The following is a 21,519-nucleotide window of genomic DNA, read 5'->3' as shown; positions in this document are numbered from 1 at the left end:
ATTACACTGCACAAATTTCTGAACATAATTCATCAACCTGGGCAGTCACTACACGGGCATTTGGAGATTCCAATTTCATTTCGTTTTTTTCACTCCATGACATCATTCATTTGTTAGAAGAAATCGTCGTTCCGTTGCGTCATTCATTTTGTTACTACTAAGCATGGAAATGAAACGATAATTGCAACTGATAACATTCTTGAATAATAAAGCATGCTTCGACTCATTAGCCTGAAATTGCCAATCCTTCTTGCACTTCAAAATTCTCCAATACTCTGCCGTTCTACATCGACAATAATGTATGTCAAAATTATGCACAACTCTCGTGAGAACTCTGCAATAAATCAAATTACTAACACCATAATTTCTACCTTAAGCTAAAGTCACATTCAAAAAATGAAATTGAAAAGGAGAAGAACTAAAAACTTAAGCTCATCATAAAACTATAACTCATCGCGACCACTGACCACCTTAAGCCCCCAGCTCATGTCCTCGCAGTGTCTTACATAAGGCACCAATGCACCCGTGTCGATTCCTGTCTTAGCCTTGCAGTCATAGAAAGGAGGAGCGTGAAAGCAGGGTTCCATCGACATGGCTCTACGACAAGGTGGGTCGGGAGTGGTTCTGTTTTCTGGCTTGTAAAGGATCCAAGGCTTTAAACCCCCGAGGCCCTGAGCTACGTACCCAAATGTTGACCATGAACTGGTGATTAACACGTCAGACATGCTAAGGAGATACATTTCAGCCCATGCTTTCTGGTTGTGTAATTGCCTTTCTGTCTGCTGGTATTCTTCATGGCTCGGTTGATAAACCCCAACGAAGTCCCCATTGACAGTCGGGTATTCCCAATACATGTTTTTTAATATTTCAGAGTATCCAGAACTTAAAGATGTCATAAGAACGGCTTTTAGCTTCTGGTTTTCTGGAGGAGAGCTAATGGATCCTTTCTTATCTACTTCAGGCAGCAGTTTCTCCTTCAGTGTGCAGGCTAATATTTGGTCCATTACGTGTGGGAATGGACCATTTCCCACATCGAAAACTCTTACCTGGATCCCAATCTTCTCATCTGCCTTTGCTAAGTAAGCCTGGTAGTACCTAGCAATCAGTCCCCACACCCGATTAGTGGGATGAAAGAGATACCTACCCAAGTGGTGAAAAACAGTTTCTTTATCGGGAAATAATTTGCTCAGTTCTTCATCAAAGGATGGCATCAAGAACAGGGAGGGGACGAAATAATTGTCCGTCTTTAAAACCAACCAAGGAACCTTTGCAAGAACAGTTTGTTCTTCATCGCAGAAGAAAAGCTTGTCATGGTCACCATAGTCATGGGCCAAGTGGAGATATAGATAGGCTGGTATTGCATCGGTAGATGTGTTTATGATGTTATTTTTCAGCATGTTTCCATGACAATTGGGAGACTTCCCGTCAAAGCTTTGGAACTGATTAACTAAGGGGAAATCAGTAGGAAGTAACCAAGATTTCTCTGGAAATGGTTCACAGAAGAGATCCGCCATGTCTTTTCCTCGGTCAACAAGCAGGACACGATTGGTCAGGAGAGCATAAAGAAACGCTGAAGCCAGGGTCAATATTCTGTTTCCCAAGCCACTGAAAGATATCCAGACAATGTATTTACAATCCGTAGATCCAATAGCTTTGCCAGAATTGATGTTTGCCAACGTCTCATTATAGGACTGAGTGGAGGGACCGCAGCGCTTATGAAGCTTTTCATACTCTCTGAGCCTGGAAATGAGATATGACGAAGGCTTATGGGGTGAAATCCTCCGATAGATGGCTGACTGGAACCTGCTTAAGCACGATTGCTTATCGAACTCAGCAGCAAGAAGCCCGCCGAGCAAATCATTCTTAGGCAAGTCCACTGGCGGAGAGGAACTGTCAGTGTCATCTGAACATATCAAATGGAAGCATACGAGAAGGCAATTAAAATTTCCCAAGATAATGATATTAAAATTTTCCAAGATAATGATATTAAAATTTTCCAAGATAATGAAACAACAAAGGCAGCAGCGGCAGCAGCAAGATAAGAGGCTAAGGGATGAGTGATTGCTCATAAGCAACTCAGCAAAGAGAAAAAAAGGAACAATAGTAAATGTTTGAGATCTAGTTGACAAAAGTTGCCAAAGGAGAGCAAAGATCATGCAAATTTAAATTATCCCTATATAATTACAAGCATCTCAGATGATAATTTTGTTTCACTCTCCAACGTCGTGCTGCCAATTAAAACATCTTTGCGGACTCACAAGAGACAACTTCAAAACCCCGAGACCGAACACACTATCATGTTACTCATAATGAAATTTTGAGAAATACAGAGCAGGAATAAATGTACAACTCAAAGGCCCAACTGCCATTATGTAACAAAATTACTTGTGCAATCAAACGCACGAGACACTAGCTCTAGGTCATTCATGTATGCATCGAAGGGGGAAACGATCAATCGTGACAGGATAATTAAAGTCTCGGTATAACCATTTAAAGTTAAGTCGATCTTCAACAAGCTCAAATGAATGATCTTTATATAGTAATAATCACAGAGGCAGCAATACAATTGTCGACATTCTCTCTTCATTTAAGTAGGACCATCCACCGGCGACTAATCTGAACGATGGAGGGCAGGTTATGGAGTTTTTCCATCTCCCAAGCGCTAGCTATCAACCTCAAATCATGTGAACTCGGTATCCTTAGCAGATCAAAAAGTTTCAGGGAGTACAAGACAGGGGGAACATAAGAAGAGGTCGATGAAGAGCGACTGCAAAGCATATAGTGGGAACGCACATCGTCCACTCCCAGACAACCTCGGATTTTACCTGCGACCAGTGGCGTGGCATTGCCGTCCAGCGCCCTCCCTTCCAGAACCCTAGCTTCCGCGAACCCGAGGACGCGATCGGAAGCTCGCCGCTCCCCGTCGCGAGGGTAGAACACCGAGATCGTGGCGATGAGGGGGAGCACCAGCAGAGCCGAACCCAAGATCCTGTTCAGCCGCATCGCACCGAGCCCGAACCCCCTGGCGGGAGCCGGGAGGAGCCCGCGGGCCGAGCCGCGATCCGGGGACGCCGGCGGCGGCGGCGACAGCGACGACCGCCTCCTGAAAGAGCTCAGATCCATGCGGGAGCGCCGGCCATATTTCTCCAGAAGAGAGCCTCCTCGTCGTCGCTGACGCGGGCGGACGCTTCGGGATCGCGAGATCGACTGCTCTTCCGATCGAGCGAGCGACGACGACGACGACGACGAAGAGGGAGAGGGAGAGGGAGAGGGAGAGGGAGATGGGGAAGTGGAGTACGAGGAAGCGATTATTGCGGAGGAGGTTGGGACTGAGGTGAGGAAGAAGAAAGGACACTGGTCGGGGGAGCGGGCCCCACTCAGGTGGAGCGACCGAGGGAGTGTGATTGGTGGTCAAATTTTGCGGGACGTGTTTTCTTCAGGTTTTGCTGCTGTTGCTAACCTGGCGTAATCTGGGGAACTTTAATGATTGCAATAAGATTATTATTTCTTTTTTGGGGAGGGTCGAATAAGATTCACCGATATAATAATTTGGTACGCTAAATCAACGTTACACTTCGACCAAAAAAAATAAAAATAAATAAACGTTACGCAATTTTTTGGACACTTGATAAGTCAGCGGACCGTGCCACAAAATGGGGGTGAACATGGTTTCGGGATAGTAATCATGAAACCATAGGAATCGGACAGGTTGGAACCTGAGAATCGGATCGATAAGAACCTGTCCGGTTCCAAGTTCTAAGGTATGCAGGGTAAGCTACAGATCCCAAAAATTTGGGGAGCCTATTTTAACGAGTAGGTTCCCTATAACCCGAAACTTAGTACTTGAAATTAATTTTTGTATTTTACTTGGTCTGTGTCTTCATGCAATCTTGCGGTATTTCATGACGTACTAATTTGAGTTTTCATTTTATGACTGAGACTTTTACTTTGAATATAAGTTGTGGCCAGTGAATTGTATCTATGGGTTAGTATGGTTCCAGGGTAGAATCTGGAACCTAAGAATCGGATCGGTGAGAACCTATTGGTTCCAGACCAGTGAGAACCTATTGGTTACAGGGTATGAAGAGTAGGTTCCAGGTTTCAAAGTTTCGTGAATATGTTTCTACGAGTAAGTTCCAAGTTTTATGTAGGTGGAATCTGGAACCTGAAACAAGTTTCTGTGTTTTTCTTTGTCTATGTCTTTACGCAATCCTGCGATATTATATGACGTCCAAATGAAAAGTGTATAATATGGAACCACTAGTCTGAACTTCCATTTTATGAATGAGACTTTTACTTTGTTAATTGTTCATATTATTCGTGTGTCTAAATATAAGTTGTGGTTAGTGGCCATTAAAGGGGGAAAATTATCAAAAAAATCCTAAACCTATTACAATTGTGTCAATTCAATCCTAAACCTTTTTTTCTTGCCAGTTCAGTCCTAAATCTTTTGCAATTGTGCCAATTCAGTCCATCAGGCCACTTTTGGCCGGCCGGCACTGACGTGGACACCGGGCGACGCTAATGTGGCAATTTTTAAAAAAAATTTGAATTTTTTTTTTATATTTTTTACTTTTTTTCTCTCTTTCTTTTTTTTTTCCTATCTTCTTCCCCGGTCGCCGGACCTTATTTTTTACTTTTTTTTTCTCTCTTTCTTTTTTTTTTTCCTATCTTCTTCCCTGGTCGCCAGTCCGGCGACCGGCTAGAGGCTGAAGCCGGCAAGGCTGGCCCTTGCCGGCACTGGCAAGGGTAAGCCTCGCCGTCGCCAGGCGAGGTCGAGCCTCAACATGGCTGGGTGAGGTCGAGCTTGCCTAACGACGGCAAGGTCTCGCCAGATCTGGGCGGCTTCGCCTTCGCTGGGTGAGCTCGACCTCGCCCGGCGACGGCGAGATTGCCCAGATCAGCGGGCGAGTTAAAGGTCGCCGTCGGTGGGCGAGGTCTTGCCAGATCTGGCGAGACTTCGTCGTCGGTGGGCGAGGTCTTGCCAGATCCACCCTCGCCTAGATCTGGCGAGACCTCACCTAGATCTGGCGAGACCTCACCATCGATGGGCGAGGTCGAGCTCGCCCGGCCATGGTGAGGCTCGACCTTGCCCACCGACGGCGAGGTTTTGCCAGATCCACCCTCGTCGTCTTTGGGTGAGGTCAAGCCTCGCCATGGCCGGGCGAGCTCGACCTCGCCCATCAACGGCGAGGCCGCCCAAATCTAGCGAGACCTCGCCATCGGTGGGCATGGTGAGCTCGACCTCGCCCATCGACGGTGAGGCTGCCCAAATCTAGCAAGACCTCGCCCAATGATGGCGAGGGCCAACCTCACCCGAGGCCGGCCTCAGCCTCTGGCTGGTCGCCGAACCAGTGATCGTGGAAGAAGATAGGAAAAAAAAAGTAAAAAAAAAATCGAAAAAAATTAAAAATAAAAATTAAAAAATTGTCACGTCAGCGTCACCCGGACAGTAGACACCAGACGACGTTCACATCAGTGCCGGCCGGCCAAAAGTGGCCGAATGGACTGAATTGGCACAATTACAAAAAGTTTAGGACTGAATTGGCTAATAAAATTGTTTAGGACTGAATTGGCACAATTGCAATAGGTTTATAACTTTTTTGGTAATTTTTCCCCATTAAAGGTGATGATTCATTGCAATCGTTCAATTAATAATGCAGGTGGAACCTGGGTAGATCCTGGAACTAACCTGAAACCTGTAACATGGTAAGTTTCAGGTTCCAAATAGGGGTGAGCATGGTCCGGGTTGGGCCGGTCCACCCCCTAACCCTAGGACCAACCCGCACAGTGTTGGTCCTCAATTTTTGGGACCGAGGACCGACCCTATTGAGCCTAGGACCGAGGACCGAACCGACCCAATGGGTTCGGTCCGGTCCAGGGTCAACCCGAGACCAACCGATAATTTTTTTATTTCATTTTTTGTACCAGGTTTAACCCGAGACCAACCGACCCAATGGGTTCGGACCGGACCGAGCGCAGTGAGTGACTATTGAGGAAAACTCCTATTGATTTTGAAGTTGACAAAACCTTCCATGTTATTGTAAATCTGATACTTATTCTGAACTAATTTATTCCAGGTACGTATATTTTGGAAGCTCGGAAGGAAGTTTTTCGACTTTACAAGTTGTAGTAAATACATTATTGAAGACTCACATAATCTAAGTTACATGTCAGAAATTATTCGAGCTACGAAATTATTCGGACGCGAGACGGAGAAATTTTCGAAGCGGATGCGAAGCTGAAATTTTTCGAAGCGGACGCAGAAATTCTTCGAGATGCGAGAACTCGAACGAAAAACTAAAAAATATTATATTATATATATTATACCGGTCCGGTCCGGGTGGGCGGGTGGGCGGTTCCACATCCGGAACCGGGAACCGGACCGGTACCCACCGGTTCCAAAAAATTGGAACCGGGAACCGGACCGAAACCCTTAGAACCCACCGGTCCTGGTCCGGTTCCGGGCGGTCCTGGGCGGGTTGGGCGGGTATCGGGTTTTTTGCACACCCCTAGTTCCAAAGTATGCAGAGTAGGTTCTGGATTTCAAAAAATGAGGAACTTGTTCCCACGGTTATATTCCAGGTTCTTTATGAAACCTGTACGGAACCACTCACCTCTAATTATAGCAGTGGCGATCATAAAAGGTGATGTTTAATTGCAAAAAAATAAGAAACTTGTTCTAACTAGTAAGTTTAGATTTCAGGTGGAACTTGAACGGAATCTAGAACCGCTCACTCCTATTACAAAATATATAGGCACATCCATCAATTTCTCCTCTAAAGTTTTACGCGGAATTTCATTTGAGGTAGATTCGGACCCCCATTAGGTAAGCATATCCTTCGACTAACAGAAAACGTGAAATGGAAAATTACAATAATTAAGACTCCGTTCGTTTCGCAGGAAATGTTACATTTCCGGAAAATGTTTTCCAGAAAGCCATTTTCCTAAAATATGACACAATTTTCCGGTGTTCGGCTGAAATTTAAAAAAGTCTCGGAAAATATTTTCCGCCCTAGTGTCAGTTTCTCACCACAAGAAGACTCGAACGTGGTAAGAATTTACACAGAGAAACTCGAAATAACCGATTGGCTCATTTGTTTATAGTAGTAATATTTCTCAACAGCAACTGTAACGAATAACAGATCCGAGTACCATGACACGATAACCGTTACCTGAAACCCAAAATACTGGTCGCTGAAATCGGCCATGGCCATCATCAAGAAAACCGCGACCACCCTCCTCGAGAGGAGCATGTCCTCTCCGGTCTTCCTGTGCTTCACTTTTATCCACTCGGCTGGCAACAGCGACTGGACCTTCTTCTGCCATGCCTTGTCACCTTTGAACGCTCCATTCTCCTTGGCGTTCCGGAGGGTCATCTCTGAGAGCTTCAGGTGCTCAACGAGCTCCGAGTCGTCGTAGTGGAAGAGCAGGTCATCGTGGAAGGGTCAGCCTCGGGACGATGCAGTAGAGGTGGATGAGGCACTCGGCAGCATTGCCGACATGGCTGCGGACGTAGTTGGGTTGGTAAAGTTGTGAGCGTTGGTGGTGGGAGTTGCAAGGAAGCTGAAGCTGTTCATCGTAGGAGATGTTGATGCAGAGACGAATCAAAATTGAGCGCGGAGGAAGGTGACAACTGAATTGGGGAAGTATGAGTGATGATGGCTGGTGAGCTTGAGTGAGAGCCACTTATCGTATGAGTAAGGATGTTTGGGAGGAAGAATTGAAAGCAGAGATTGCTCCTTCTCTGCCTCTCTTCTATCTACCGGTAAGCTCTAGCCAATGAGGTCCCCCACATTTATATCAGGAGGATCTGAGAGGATCTTAGGAGGATGGACTGGTGGTGGTGGTGGTTTCCTCTTCTAGTTACTTGTCTCAGTCATGCGACTCGTTTGTGGATAACAATTCTCCATATATGGTTTAGTGATGTTTCCCATTTATTTCCAAGTTCCTGTAGCTAAGTTATCGGCAAAGATTTGCATACTCGATAACGTGCCTAATTTGTTTAGAGCGCACATTTGTAGTCCGTGATACACGATATGTAGATTTTACAGACCTTGGTTAATATACCCGACATCGGCCATAAGAGTTTCTAAGTGGTAATGGGGAAGATAGATGTTCCTCTCCTTCTAGTGTTTCGAGTTTTGCTTAGTATGTGGATATAATTGCTCATCTATTTTAGTAATCAGGTTGAAAGGGGGGACAAAGAAAGACGTGGGTTCCTAGCGTTCCCGAGGAAAAGGATGTGCATCTCACCCTTTATCTTTATCCCTTTTTCCCAGCGTAAATATTTGAAAATTCAAGGAGTGTATCTTTTGTCCTATGCTTTGCTTCCTGCGCTCGGATTAAAGAGAGGATAGCAAGAGATTGTGTGCTTGCTACTGAAGGAAGGTAGCCGATGGAGCAGTACAACGATTTGTTTCTCCGCTTTTAGTTCGTCCTTTTAAGAGGATTGCTCTACATTTTGGTTATTCTCCCATTTTGCAGTATAATCAAGCAACTAAAGGGATTACAAATCGCTAAACATTCACCCAAAAGATAATGAATGGGGTATTGCGAGAAGCAAACTATTACGTTGCACAAATTTCTGAATATAATTCATCAACCTGGGCAGTCATTACATGGGCATTTGGAGATTCCAATTTCATTTCGTTTTTTTCACTCCTTTACATCATTCATTTGTTAGAAGAAATCGTCGTTCCGTTGCGTCATTCATTTTGTTACAACTAAGCATATAAATAAAACGATAATAGCAATTGATAACATTCTTGAATAATAAAGCATACTTCAACTCATTAGCCTGAAATTTCCAATCCTTCTTGTACTTCAAAATTCTCCAATACTCTGCCGTTCTACATCGACAATAATGTATGTCAAAATTATGCACAACCCTCGTGAGAACACTGCAATAAATCAAATTACTACCACCATAATTTCTACCTGAAGCTAAAGTCGCATTCAAAAAATGAAATTGAAAAAGATAAAAACTAAAAACTTAAGCTCATCATAAAACTATAACTCATTACGACCACTGACCACCTTAAGGCCCCGGCTCATGTCCTCGCAGTGTCTTACATAAGGCACCAATGCACCCGTGTCGATTCCCGTCTTAGCCTTGCAGTCATAGAAAGGAGGATCGTGAAAGCAGGGTTCCATCGACATGGCTCTACGACAGGGTGGGTCGGGAGCGATTCCTTTTTCTGGCTTGGAAAGGATCCAAGGCTTCAAACCCCCGAGGCCCTGAGCTACATACCCAAATGTTGACCACGAACTGGTGACTAATACATCAGACATGCTAAGGAGATACATTTCAGCCCATGCTTTCTGGTTGTGTAATTGCCTTTCTGTCTGCTGGTATTCTTCATGGCTCGGTTGATAAACCCCAACGAAGTCCCCATTGACAGTCGGGTACTCCCAATACATGTTTTTTAATTTTTCAGAGTATCCGGAACTTAGAGATGTCATAAGAACAGCTTTTAGCTTCTGGTTTTCTGGAGGAGAGCCAATGGATCCTTTCTCATCTACTTCAGGCACCAATTTCTCCTTCAGTGTGCAGGCTAATATTCGGTCCATTACGTGTGGGAATGGATCATTTCCCACATCGAAAACTCTTACCTGGATCCCGATCTTCTCATCTGCCTTCACTAAATAAGCTTGGTAGTACCTAGTAATTGATGTAGCTAGCAAGGATCATCTAGAGGGGGGGTGAATAGGTGATCTAAATAAATTCTTTACCAATTTAAAGCGGAAGTAAAAGATCAAGAACAAAGTCTGAACAACAAGCAGATTCTGATCAGACTTTGTGACAAATGTTCTTGTGAGCAGTATAAATAATATAATAAGAGATTAGAGATGGAGAAAACTGCACACAAACAATTATAGTGGTTCGGCTTAGATCAAGCCTACGTCCACTTTCCCACGCTGACAGCCTACTGGCTAGATTCCACTAATCAAATCTATGAAAAGTTACAGCAAGTTGTGCCGCTTAAACCCAAGCACTTCTCCCCGAAGCTAGTGCTGCTTATACCAAGCCGATAGATCACACTATCTCACACCTAAGCACACACTTATAACACTGTCTACACCTCTCAAATGATTACACGTTTAAGCTCACGAAAGACAAGAGATTGAATCGGAGTATGCTCATACTTTGGACTTGTTGATTCTTGATTTCGTTCTCTACCTTCTGCTCCTCGTTGATCTCCTTTTATAACTTCCAAACTAGCCGTTGGACAGTCTTCAGAGGATCATCTTCCAATATTCACCTTTGGACAGATTTGTATAAAATGGATTGAGTAGCCGTTGGTTGATAAAATCTGAATCCCGCTAATTCTGGTCGCCCATACAATCAGAATCTTGGTTTCCATAAGTAGAGCTTTATCCGTTGTAATGCATACTTGTCATAGTATTTGATTGTCAATCAATTATAGCCTTAGATTGAAACAATCAAAACTTTCCTTCTGTGAAATCCATACCAGATCATTAGCTGGTATATTTCGTTCTGAATGAGTTTTGCTTCTGCGTCTGCATAACTTCTGCGTCTGCATCTGTTTCAGAACTTAGATTAGTGTGGGTCTTCGGTAAAGTCTGAACTTCTCATTCTGAGTTTGAACTTTCTCGTTCTGAGTCTGAATCTCTTTTGCTTGAAGTTCTTTCACAATCTGAACACGAACTAGATCAAGATTGACATATGCTTTTCTTCCAAAAATAACTTCCTGAATCAAAATACTTCAAAGCATTTATCATACTTACAAAACACTCATGGACAGTTTTGTCAACTTCAAAATCTATTGGGAATTTTCCTTAACAGTAATCAGTCCCCACACCCGATTAGTGGGATGAAAGAGATACCTACCCAAGTGGTGAAAAACAGTTTCTTTATCAGGAAATAATTTGCTCAGTTCTTCACCAAAGGATGGCATCAAGAACACGGAGGGGACGAAATAATTTTCCGTCTTTAAAACCAACCAAGGAACCTTTGCAAGAACAGTTTGTTCTTCATCGCAGAAGAAAAGCTTGTCCTGGTCATCATAGTCATGGGCCAAGTGGAGATATAGATAGGCTGGTAGTGCATTGGTAGATGTGTTTATGATGTTATTTTTCAGCATGTTTCCATGACAATTGGGAGAATTCTGGTCAAAGCTTTGGAACTGATTAAATAGGGAGAAATCAGTAGGAAGTAACCAAGATTTCTCTGGAAATGGCTCGCAGAAGAGATCCGCCATGTTTTTTCCTCGGTTAACAAGCAGGACACGGTTGGTTAGGAGAGCATAAAGAAATGCTGAAGCCAGGGTCAATATTCTGTTTCCCAAGCCACTGAAAGGTATCCAGACTATGTATTTGCAATCCATAGAACCAATAGCTTTGCCAGAATTGATGTTCGCCAATGTCTCATTATAGGACTGAGTGTAGGGACCGCAGTGCTTATGAAGCTTTTCATACTCTCTGAGCCTGGAAATGAGATATGAAGAAGGCTTATGGGGTGAAATCTTCCGATAGATGGCTGACTGGAACCTGCTTAAGCACGATTGCTTATCGAACTCAACAGCAAGAAGCCCGCCGAGCAAATCATTCTTAGGCAAGTGCATTGGCGGAGAGGAACTGTCGGTGTCATATGAACATATCAAATGAAAGCATAAGAGAAGGCGATTAAAATTTTCCAAGATAATGAAACAACAAAGGCAGCAGCAGCAGCAAGATAAGAGGCTAAGGGATGAGTGATTGCTCATAAGCAACTTTCGCATGGTCTAGCCCAGCAAAGAGAAAAAAAAATGAAAAACTTTAGAATTGTAAATGTTTTGAGATCTAGTTGACAAAAGTTGCCAGGTGAGAGCAACAAGCATCTCAAAGGATAATTTTGTTTCACTCTCCAACGCTGTGCTGCCACTTAAACATCTTTGTGGACTCACGAGAGACGGCTTCAAAACCCTGAGACCGAACACAGTATCATGTTACTAATCATGAAACTTTGAGAAGTACAGAGCAGGAATAAATGTACAACTCAAAGGCCCAACTGGCATTATGCAACAAAATTACTTGTGCAATTAAACGCACGAGATACTAGCTCTAGGTCACAATGTATGCATCGAAGGGGGGCAGGGCAATCGTGACAGGATAATTAGGGCGCAAATGACAACCATTATGTTTCAGAAATTAATTTTTGGCCAGAATATGCGTACCATAGATGAGTTTCTAAGTAAAAATATGCATTTGATAACGATACAAATTTTTTGTTCCCGAAATAAAAATTTGTTTGATAACGGCATAAAATTTCTCCCTCCTGAGCAGCGGGCGAGGGGATGGCAGGTGGTGGACTGCAGGGGGAGGCGGTGGCGGCAGGAGGCGGCCGGCGTCGGGCAGCGGCGGGAGGAGGGCAGACGGCGGACGGAGGGAGGAGGACAGATGGCGGACAGCGGGAGGCAGCGGACGGCAAGCAATGGCCCATGACGGGCGGCGGGAGGCGGCCAGCGGCCGGCGATGGGAGGAGGGCGGACAACGGACAATGGGAGGCAGCAGCCCATGGCGGGAGGCGGCGGGAGGAGGATAGACAATGAACAGCGGGAGGCGGCGGATGGCAGGCGGCGAACCATAGGCGGGCAGCGGGAGGCAGCAGACGTCGGGCGAGCGATGGGAGGCGGGTGGCAGCCCACGGCTAGAGATGGTGGCCAGCGAACAGCGGCAGGTGGTGGATAGCAGGTGGCCAGTGAGTGGGCGACTGGCTAGTAGCGAGGGCGAGTAATGAAAAGAATTTTTATTTCTCATTTTTATTCCAGAAATAAAAAAGTAGAAAATTTTTACTTCTCATTTCTATTTCAAACTTATTTCTTAAATCAAAATTTATTCCAGAAATAGAAAAATGAAATTACCTTGCCAAACGGATTTCTGTTCCAAACCTATTCCTAGGAACAGAAAAATAGAAAAACAGATAAACAGAATGGTTATCATTCGCAGCCTTAAAGTCTCGGTAGAATCATTTAAAGTAATATTCAAAGAGGCAGCAATGCAATTGTCGAGATTCTCTCTTCATTAGGTAGGACCAAGCATCGGCAACTAATCTGAATGATGGAGCGCTAGCTATTAATCTCAAATCATGCGAACTCGGTATCCTTAGCAGATCAAAAAGTTTCAAGGAGTCCAAGACAAGGGGAACATAAAGAGGTCGATCCAAAGCGACTGCAACCATATAGTGGGAATGCACATCATCCACGCACAGACAACCTCGAATATTACCTGAGACCAGTGGCGTGGCATTGCCATTCAGTGCCTCTGCCCTCCCTTCCAAAACCCTAGCTTCCGCGAACCCGAGGACCTGGTCGGAAGCTCGCCGTTCCCCGTCGCGAGGGTAGAACACTAAGATCATCGCGATGAGGGTGAGCACCAGCAGAGCCGAAGCTAAGATCCTGTTCAACCGCATCGCACCAAGCCTGAACCTCATCGCGCGGAGCCCGCAGGTCGAGCCGCGATCCCGGGACGCCTGCGATGGTGACGACTGCCTCTTGAAAGAGCTCAGATCCCACTCGGGAGCGCCGACCATTTCTCCAAAAGAGCGCACAAGTACGGTTCGGGTCGCGAGATCGACTGCTCTTCCGAACGAGTGACGATGAAGAAGAAGAAGAAGAAGAAGAGAGAGAGAGCGATAAGGAGGTGGAGTACGATGAAGCTATTATTGCGGCAGGAGGTTGGGACTGAGATGTAAGAAGGAAGAAGACTGGTCGGGGGAGTGGAGCCCACTCAGGTGGAGCGAGGGTGGGTCAAATTTTGCAGACGTGTTTTCTTCTTCGCAGAACTCGTTTTCTTCAGATTTTGCTGCTGCTGATACGGTTGCCTCGTGCATGGTACAGGGAACTTTAGGTACCGCATGATAACCATTCTGGTTCTGTCCAGAACTGGTTTTTTGTTCCTAGAATCAGTTTTGGACCAGAAACCCGTTTGTTAACGCAATTTCATTTTTCTATTTCTGGGACAAGTTTTTGTTCCAGAACCGATTCTGAACCAGAAATCAGAACAAAAAAAAAGTTGGTTTTTGATTTCTTGAACAAAAGTCAGAACTCGTCTCCTCTCATCTCTCTAATCTGGAAGCCCGTCTCTCTCTGTACTCTCTCTCTGTCGCCGTTGAGAGGAAGCCAGGGCCCCTTGCTCGCTCGCTCCGGCCGAGAGGAAGCTAGGGCCGCTCGCTCGCTCGCTTCTGCTCCACGTAAGCTCCGATCCTGCGCTGGATCTCCTCTCATCTCTTTCTTTTCTAGATTTGGAAGTCACCGTGATCGAGGGGGTCAGCTTCGGCCTTGCCATGGCCGCCGGTCGACTTCGCCGTTGCCCAGATTTGGGCGACGGCGAGGTCGACCGCCAGACCTGGGCGAGGCCGCTCGGCCTCCCCCAGATCTGGGGGAGGCCGAGTGGCCTCGCCATGGCCGCCGGTCGACCTCGCCGTCGCCCAGATCTGGGCAACGGCGAGGTCGACCGCCAGCATTTTGCCATTTCCATGGAGGTTTTTTCCCCCTTTTTTGTTTGTTCGTTGAATTTCGAAATCCTTAATTTTTACGGAATGGGTGTGTGCGAACGCGGTTGACGTCTCGAAAAGTCGCCGGCTTTTTTACGTGGTGGGTTTTTGCTCGCGCGCAGGGCCTTCATATCTCATGTAGGAAGAAAGATCGTGAAAGAGATAGTCGCCACCCCTACAAGGTTGTCGAGATCACCCCTCCTCCCAAGAGTCTCGGCGTCCGTTGCTTTCCCTCGGTAAGTTTGGGGAAAATTCGGTTGTTTTTAGTGTTTGATTCGGGGGCTGATGCTGTCGTGATTGCTTTGTATGTGTCCCCTGTTTTTTCAGTTGATTGAATTGTTGTCGTGGGATTTTAGAGTGTAACATGATCTGTTGGGCGTTCGCAAGTCAAGGCGATCGAAGTGAACTTTGTATGAAAAATTCAATATTTTAGAGTTATCTCTTCCTTCGGCCATGGCGAGGCCGCTCGGCCTCCCCCAGATCATGTTCAGCGGCAGAGGCAGTTTGGTGATAATCACAAACACTCACGGGAGCTTATTGTTTTGCTGCTTGCATGCATGAAACAGGCAACTAAACTACAACATGAGGGATATCTGACATGATATTGGATAAATAGACACATAGGGCCTAATTGCAATTATTTAGTTGCAATTCTCTGAACTGTCTTGCCCCATGGATGGATCAGATGACAGTTGCAAATCCTAAATGCTGGTTTTCCTTTGAAATTTGGTGTGATTTTCAACAGTTAGTTTTGCTGTTTATCCCCTTTGTTGCAGTTGCTGCACTAGTAGCAACTTAGTGTCTATGCTTCGTCGTTTACAAGGACATCCAAGTTTTTTACCGGTGGATTCCGTTTTACTTATCTTATAGAAAATATAAACAAGAAGAAAAAGTTGGCTTTATGTGCAGAAGTTATTACTAGCTGCCATTGCAGAACTCTATTTGCCGCTGTAACTTTCATATGGTGCTGTTCTTATGGCATGTGAACCTTATTGAATTTCAAGAATGCTGAAATATGATTGATGACTAGTACTATACCATTTTCTCTCTTATACTTTTCTGCGATAGTGCAACTGTAGCTTCATACTATAATTAAGCACAACAGGGGAGAGGAAAAAAACAAACTTCATTTCTTGATCAGATACAAAAACTGATAGCTTTGACCCTTTAATTTGGCTATTGCCTATATTTTCACCCAGAGAGATTTTATACGTATCTTCAGTATTTTAGAGAGCCATCTAGTTATTTAAGGGCGTGGTTAGATAGGCTTATATTTTTTACCATTTGCTTAATCTAAATCTTACGGCGGACACAGTTTGACTTTATCTTGGCTCCTTGAAACTTTTGCAATATACAAATGCTGACACATACATTTATTTATAATTATTTATAATTTCTTTAAAATTTGTATAGTATTTATGTTTTTGCTTGAAAATAAAAAGTTGCTACTTACTTTTAAAAAAACATAAACAAATAGGCCCTAAGTCTAAAGATCATTCTTTCCGGTGATTATTGTTATTAATGAGCTATATACTTATCCCTTTTCATATACTATCCGGTTTCTTTGTGCAAATATTTTTATTTCTTCCCCCATTTTGGACATTACTGGCAATCATTATGATGCTAATCATGTTGCTCTTGTGGAAAACCACTGACAGTGGTCACTGTTTGGTTTTCTGGTTTCCTATCATTCTGTTCCGGTCCTGTACTTTCAGTTTTGAGTTCGTCGAGATTAGTTGCATGTTTGAAACTCTAACTAAATATTTTTTTCAGGTACAAGCTGCTGCACCTGTAAGTAAAGGAGAGCTCGGGAGGGCCACCTGGACTTTTCTCCACACTCTAGCTGCTCAGGTCTTCTTAGTAAATAAAGCCTGGCTTTTTACTTTCCTTTTCGTTTTCCATTTACGAAGTTTTGCCTGAATATATCAGTATACTCCTACATCATTTGCACTTATGTTGAGTTCTTCTGAATTTCTCAAACAATAAAGTTACCGATAATTATCTATCAGAACACTCAACATTAAAGCACATGTACATCGAACCTCTCAAATTGTAGATGATATGGCTCTTTACATCAAATCTTTTGCATTTGAATTGGTACACCATATGATATGCTTCATTTGATGTTCAACCAGTTAAGGGTAAATGGCATCTCAAAAAGAGGCATTTGTGGCAAAGTGGACTGAGCCTTTAACCAATTTGCTTGTAAGCTTAATGGTAGAAGAGGTAAAAAGAGGAAATCGCACCACTACTACCTACAACAAAGTAGGGTGGAATAACATAGTTACCGAGTTCAATAAACAAACAACACTCCAGTTTAGTGTAGTTCAGTTGAAGAACAGGACAAACAAATTGAGGAGACAGTATGGGAGTTATAAGAAGCTTCTTTCACAATCTGGATTTGGATGGGATCATGTTAACAAAACGGTTATTGTGGAGGATCCAAGTATATGGGATAATCACATCAAGGTATCAGTTTACTTGGGTTATTTTGTTCTTATTGTGGATGTATGTTTCGATTATGTTGCTGACGTATGTCACTATTTTTGAAATTGTTGGATAACATCGAATGGGCTAAATTCTGAAAGGATGGGTTTCCTCAATATCCCGATCTGTGTATCGTGTTTGGCGATACATATGCTACTGGGGATTACGCAGTAGGAAATGCAGAATACTTGGTAGTGTCGGAGGGGGAAGACAACGGTAGTGATGGTGACAATGGTGGTGGTGCTTTGGTAGGTGATCCAAACGAACTTAGTGATGGAGTCTTCACACCTGACGTGAGTGCCACGCAAGTTCGTGAGAATCACAAGTTGGATAGGACTCCAAATTCCAAGAGGAGGAGAAAGAGTAGCATATATGATATTGCTGTCACCTGCAAAGCCATTCAAGATATGATCAAGTCCAAGGCGGGTCAATCAACAAGTGGCTCTGTCACCTCACATGCCCCCCCACCCGAGAACCCCTACTCCATGGGAGCCGTGGTTGCCATCTTAAATGACATGCCTGACTTAGAGCAGAATCTTTACAACAAAGCTATGAACCAAGCATTCCTTAATACCAACTGGAGAGAGGGGGTTTCGTCCTATCTTTACCTGAAAGGAGAGGCGGTCTTCTTGAATCTCTTTGAATAGATGTTGAGAACTACGATGACTTTTTCATGTTTGCTTTATTTTCACTTAATGACTTGTGTCCTTGAGATACTTTGGTTTGTTTTTATTTATGGAACTATGATGACTTTGGTTTGTTTTTAATTATGCAACTATGATGACGTGGCTATTGTTAATTATGGAACTATGATGACGTTGTGGCTATTGTTGATTCCTGATATATTTGTTGTGTTTGTGTTCTTCGTGCGAGGGCATAGGTAATATGGAGGGGGGTGAAAGTAGCAGCAATAATGGTCCAATAGCATCAGTTGAACCAATTGAACAGGTATTCGATGATTTTGAACTTAATTTACTGAAAGCATGGATGGGTACTGTTTCGTTGAACATGTCTATGCACACGAGAGAACCTATTAGGGACAGTAAATTGTCAGGGCCTAAATGAATAAGAGAGATTCTTTATGGACATTCAGATAGGGTATATGAAGCTTTTCGAATGGAGAGGCATGTTTTTCTCAACCTTTGTGATTTAATGAAGGCAAGGGGTTGGTTGGTAGATAGTCGATATATTAGGGTAGACGAACAAGTTGGGATATTTTTATCTATGATTTCTCGCAAGAACTCGAATAGAGATTTATGTGAGAGATTCCAACATTCGGGACAAATTATAAGCAAGTACTTTGCTAAAGTGTTGCAAGCAGTTCTGAATCTGGCAAGAGAAATTATCGTACCACCTTCATTTGATGTTGTCCCAGAAGAAATTCTTATCAATCCTAAATATAATCCTTACTTCAAGGTAGGATTTTCATACATTCCTTTACACCGTCATTTACATTTTGTTGATAATCTTGTATAATGCTAGTCTTTGCTGAAATGACAGGGCTGCATAGGCGCTATTGATGGCACTCACATTCATGCTTCTGTACTAGTGTCGAAACAGATCCCATTTAGAGGCAGGAAAGGAATTACCACTCAGAATGTGATGTGTGTTTGTTCATTTGATATGAAATTTACATTTGTGTATGCTGGTTGGGAAGGCTCTGCCAACGATTGTCGAGTGCTCTCGGCAGCACTCGAGACACATCGCTTACAATTTCCTCGACCTCCACCAGGTATTTACTTGTTTTTCATGGGATAATTTTCTTTATAACTGTATTGCATTTGCGAATCATAATCAATATATGAATACCTTGTGATAGGCAAATACTACGTGGTAGATTTTGGTTATGCTGCAGCTCCGGGATTTTTGACTCCTTTCAAAGGGGAACGGTATCATATTAATGATTTTAGGGGTAGAGTGAGGCAGGAACAACAGCAAGAGAATTATTCAACCATAGGCATTCTTCACTAAGGAATGTTATTGAGAGATCATTTGCGGTGTTAAAGAATCGTTTTTTTTCATTTTGAGACACATGCCTTCATTTTCAATTCAAAAGCAGTCATGTATTGTAATTGCATGTTGTGCTATTCATAATTACATCCGTGATCAAGACAAGATGGATAAGAACTTTTCCCAATATGGTGATTCAGAGTACCCGTTTGGAAGTGCACAAGATGAGGTTATCGACGATACATCGACTGAGGAGGATATCGAGATCAACATGCTTAAGAAAAGAATTGCCAATCAATTGGCAATTGATAATAATATGGCAGAGATTCCATGAAAATGTGTTTCCGACTTTTCTAATGTATTTCCATTATTTTGTATTTGAGGATTTTTTATGGGCAAAAGTACACCACAAGTGCCATAACTTGTGTACGGCGATCACTTTGGTGCCATAACTTTTTTTCGGATCACTTTAGTGTCAAGTCGGAGGAAAAGAGATCACTTTGGTGCCAATTTGGCCGGAAATCCGACGTGGCATTTTTTATTCATTTTTTACTCCGACGTGGCTCGCCGGAGGTTGAGTCAGCGTGTACAGTCAGCATTTTTTATTTTAAATAATTTTTTTAGCGTGTACAGTCAGCATTTTTAATTTTATATATTTTTTTGCCTTTTTTTTCTTTCCTTTTTCTTTTCTTTTCTTTTTTTTCTTTTCTCCCCTCGCCGGCCGGTTGCCGGTGGCCGGCCGGCCACCGGCGAAGCCCGGGAAGGGCTGGGCGAGGGCGGCCTTGCCCATGGCCGGCGAGGGGCGGCGACCCTCGCCGGCGACAGGCGAGGCCGGCCCTCGCCGGCCCAGGCGAGGGTCGCCCTCGCCGGATCTGGCGAGGCCGGCCCTCGCCCGCCCGGGCGAGGGCTTCCCTCGCCGACGCCGGCGAGGTCGCCCTCGCCGGATCCGGCGAGGCAATCCTCGCCGGCGTCGAGCGAGGGTAGCCCTCGCACAGGTGGGCGAGGTCGCCCTCGCCCGAGATCTAGCGAGGGCGACCCTTGCCGGCGTCGGGCGAGGCGAGGGCGACCCTCGCCGGCGTCGGGAGAGGGAAGCCTTCGCACGGGCGGGCGAGGTCGCCCTCGCTGAGTCGGGCGTGGGCGACCCTCGCCCTCGCTGAGTCGGGCGTGGGCGACCTCGCCTCGCCCGCCCAAGTGAGGGCTTCCCTCGCCCGACGCCGGCGAGGGCGGCCTCGCTGGGCCGGCGAGGCTGCCTCGCCTGTCGGCGGCGAGGGTCGGCCGCCCTCGCCGGCCATGGGCAAGGCCGCCCTCGCCCAGCCCTTCCCGGGCTTCGCCGGTGGCCGGCCGGCGAGGGGAGAAAAGAAAAAAAAAGAAAAGAAAAGAAAAAGGAAAGAAAAAAAAAGGAAAAAAATATTTAAAATTAAAAATGCTGACTGTACACGCTAAAAAAATTATTTAAAATAAAAAATGCTGACTGTACACGCTGACTCAGCCTCCGGCGAGCCACGTCGGCGTAAAAAATGAATAAAAAATGTCACGTCGGATTTCCGGCCAAATTGGCACCAAAGTGATCTCTTTTCCTCCGACTTGGCACCAAAGTGATCCGAAAAAAAGTTATGGTACCAAAGTGATCGCCGTACACAAGTTATGGCACTTGTGGTGTACTTTTGCCATTTTTTATGTTGGCTCTTGTAATGTGACGTGGTATTTTGGGATCTCCTATATTGGCTTTGGTAATGTGATGTGCTTGGTTTACTTTTCTCCATAAGCATTTGGGATATTATGAGAAACGATGCATACTCACAAATATTGAGAGCAAATATCGAGAGCGATGGTGGTTGAATGCTGAAGACCCGTTCCAGTGCTTGGCCATTTGCATTAATTTGACTGGAATTTGTGTGCGGGCGTACGTAACGTTACGAATCCAACGTAAAATTTAATTTCAAAACTTCATAGAATGGCTTAGAATACCTGTGGCCACCCGCTTTGAGCGAAATTTAATTTTTTTTAGGTGTTGAACAAAAATAAAAAAATGAAAAATTTCAAAACTTCACAGAATGGCTTGGAATACTTGTGGCCACCCATTTCGAGAGAAATTTAATTTTTTTGAGATTCCCCAAAAAAATAAAAAATTTCAAAACTTCATAGAATGCTTAGAATACCTGTGGCCAACCACTTTGAGCGAAATTTAAATTTTTTTAGCTGCCAAAAAAAAAATAAAAAAATAAAAAATTTCAAAACTTCGTAGAATGGCTTAAAATACCTGTGGCCACCCACTTTGAGTGAAATTTAATATTTTTTTAGGTGACGAAATAAAAATTAAAAAATAAAAAAATAAAAAATACCATTTGGGCACCTCAAAAATTTTAAATTTCACTCAAAGTGAATGGCTAGAAGTATTCTAAGCCATTATGTGAAGTTTTGAAATTTTTTATTTTTTTATATTTTTTTGCACCTAAAAAAATTTAAATTTCGCTCAAAGTGGGTGGCCACAGGTATTCTAAACCATTATGTGAAGTTTTGAAATTTTTCATTTTTTTATTTTTTGATTTTTTTGGCACCTAAAAAAATTTAAATTTCACTTAAAG

The 21,519-nt window shown here is 43.9% G+C and overlaps 1 protein-coding gene and 1 pseudogene across 3 annotated transcripts; one reads left to right on the top strand and one right to left on the bottom strand.

Annotated features, from left to right (window-relative positions):
* Nucleotides 1-204: 204 nt before the first annotated feature.
* On the bottom strand, nucleotides 205-13,609 carry LOC115672050 (galactoside 2-alpha-L-fucosyltransferase-like). Of its 3 annotated transcripts, XM_056309171.1 has the most exons (4): nucleotides 13,231-13,609; nucleotides 10,809-11,614; nucleotides 10,086-10,087; nucleotides 8,748-9,664 (listed from the first exon to the last, which is right to left on the bottom strand). In XM_056309171.1, exons 1-4 carry the CDS (start codon nucleotides 13,532-13,534, stop codon nucleotides 9,013-9,015), a joined length of 1,764 nt encoding a protein of 587 aa, XP_056165146.1. In that variant the 5' UTR covers nucleotides 13,535-13,609; the 3' UTR covers nucleotides 8,748-9,012. The 3 variants fall into 3 exon arrangements, with proteins under 3 accessions (XP_056165145.1, XP_030449665.1, XP_056165146.1); XM_056309170.1 differs by lacking the exons at nucleotides 8,748-9,664; nucleotides 10,086-10,087; nucleotides 10,809-11,614 and adding an exon at nucleotides 205-1,903 and having other exon boundaries at nucleotides 13,231-13,549; XM_030593805.2 differs by lacking the exons at nucleotides 8,748-9,664; nucleotides 10,086-10,087; nucleotides 10,809-11,614; nucleotides 13,231-13,609 and adding exons at nucleotides 205-1,903; nucleotides 2,826-3,302.
* Nucleotides 13,610-16,011: 2,402 nt separating this feature from the next.
* LOC115668873 (uncharacterized) lies at nucleotides 16,012-17,627 on the top strand (annotated as a pseudogene).
* The last annotated feature ends 3,892 nt before the right edge of the window (nucleotides 17,628-21,519 follow it).

The sequence above is a fragment of the Syzygium oleosum genome, unplaced genomic scaffold (assembly GCF_021117445.2).
Source record: "Syzygium oleosum isolate NSW1041296 unplaced genomic scaffold, Sole_v2.1 Sole_v2.03, whole genome shotgun sequence".
In the NCBI taxonomy this organism is placed as follows: Eukaryota; Viridiplantae; Streptophyta; class Magnoliopsida; order Myrtales; family Myrtaceae; genus Syzygium; species Syzygium oleosum.
The sequence above is the reverse complement of the archived record's forward strand: the minus strand, read 5'-3'. Positions and strand labels throughout refer to the sequence as shown.

Excerpts from the sequence above, each read along its gene's own strand:
- LOC115672050 (XM_056309171.1), bottom strand. The coding sequence starts at position 13,534 with ATGGTCGGCGCTCCCGAGTGGGATCTGAGCTCTTTCAAGAGGCAGTCG. Across the intron at positions 11,615-13,230 it reads TGCCACGCCACTGGTCTCAG|ATGACACCGACAGTTCCTCT; the intron begins GTAATATTCGAG and ends TGATATGTTCAT.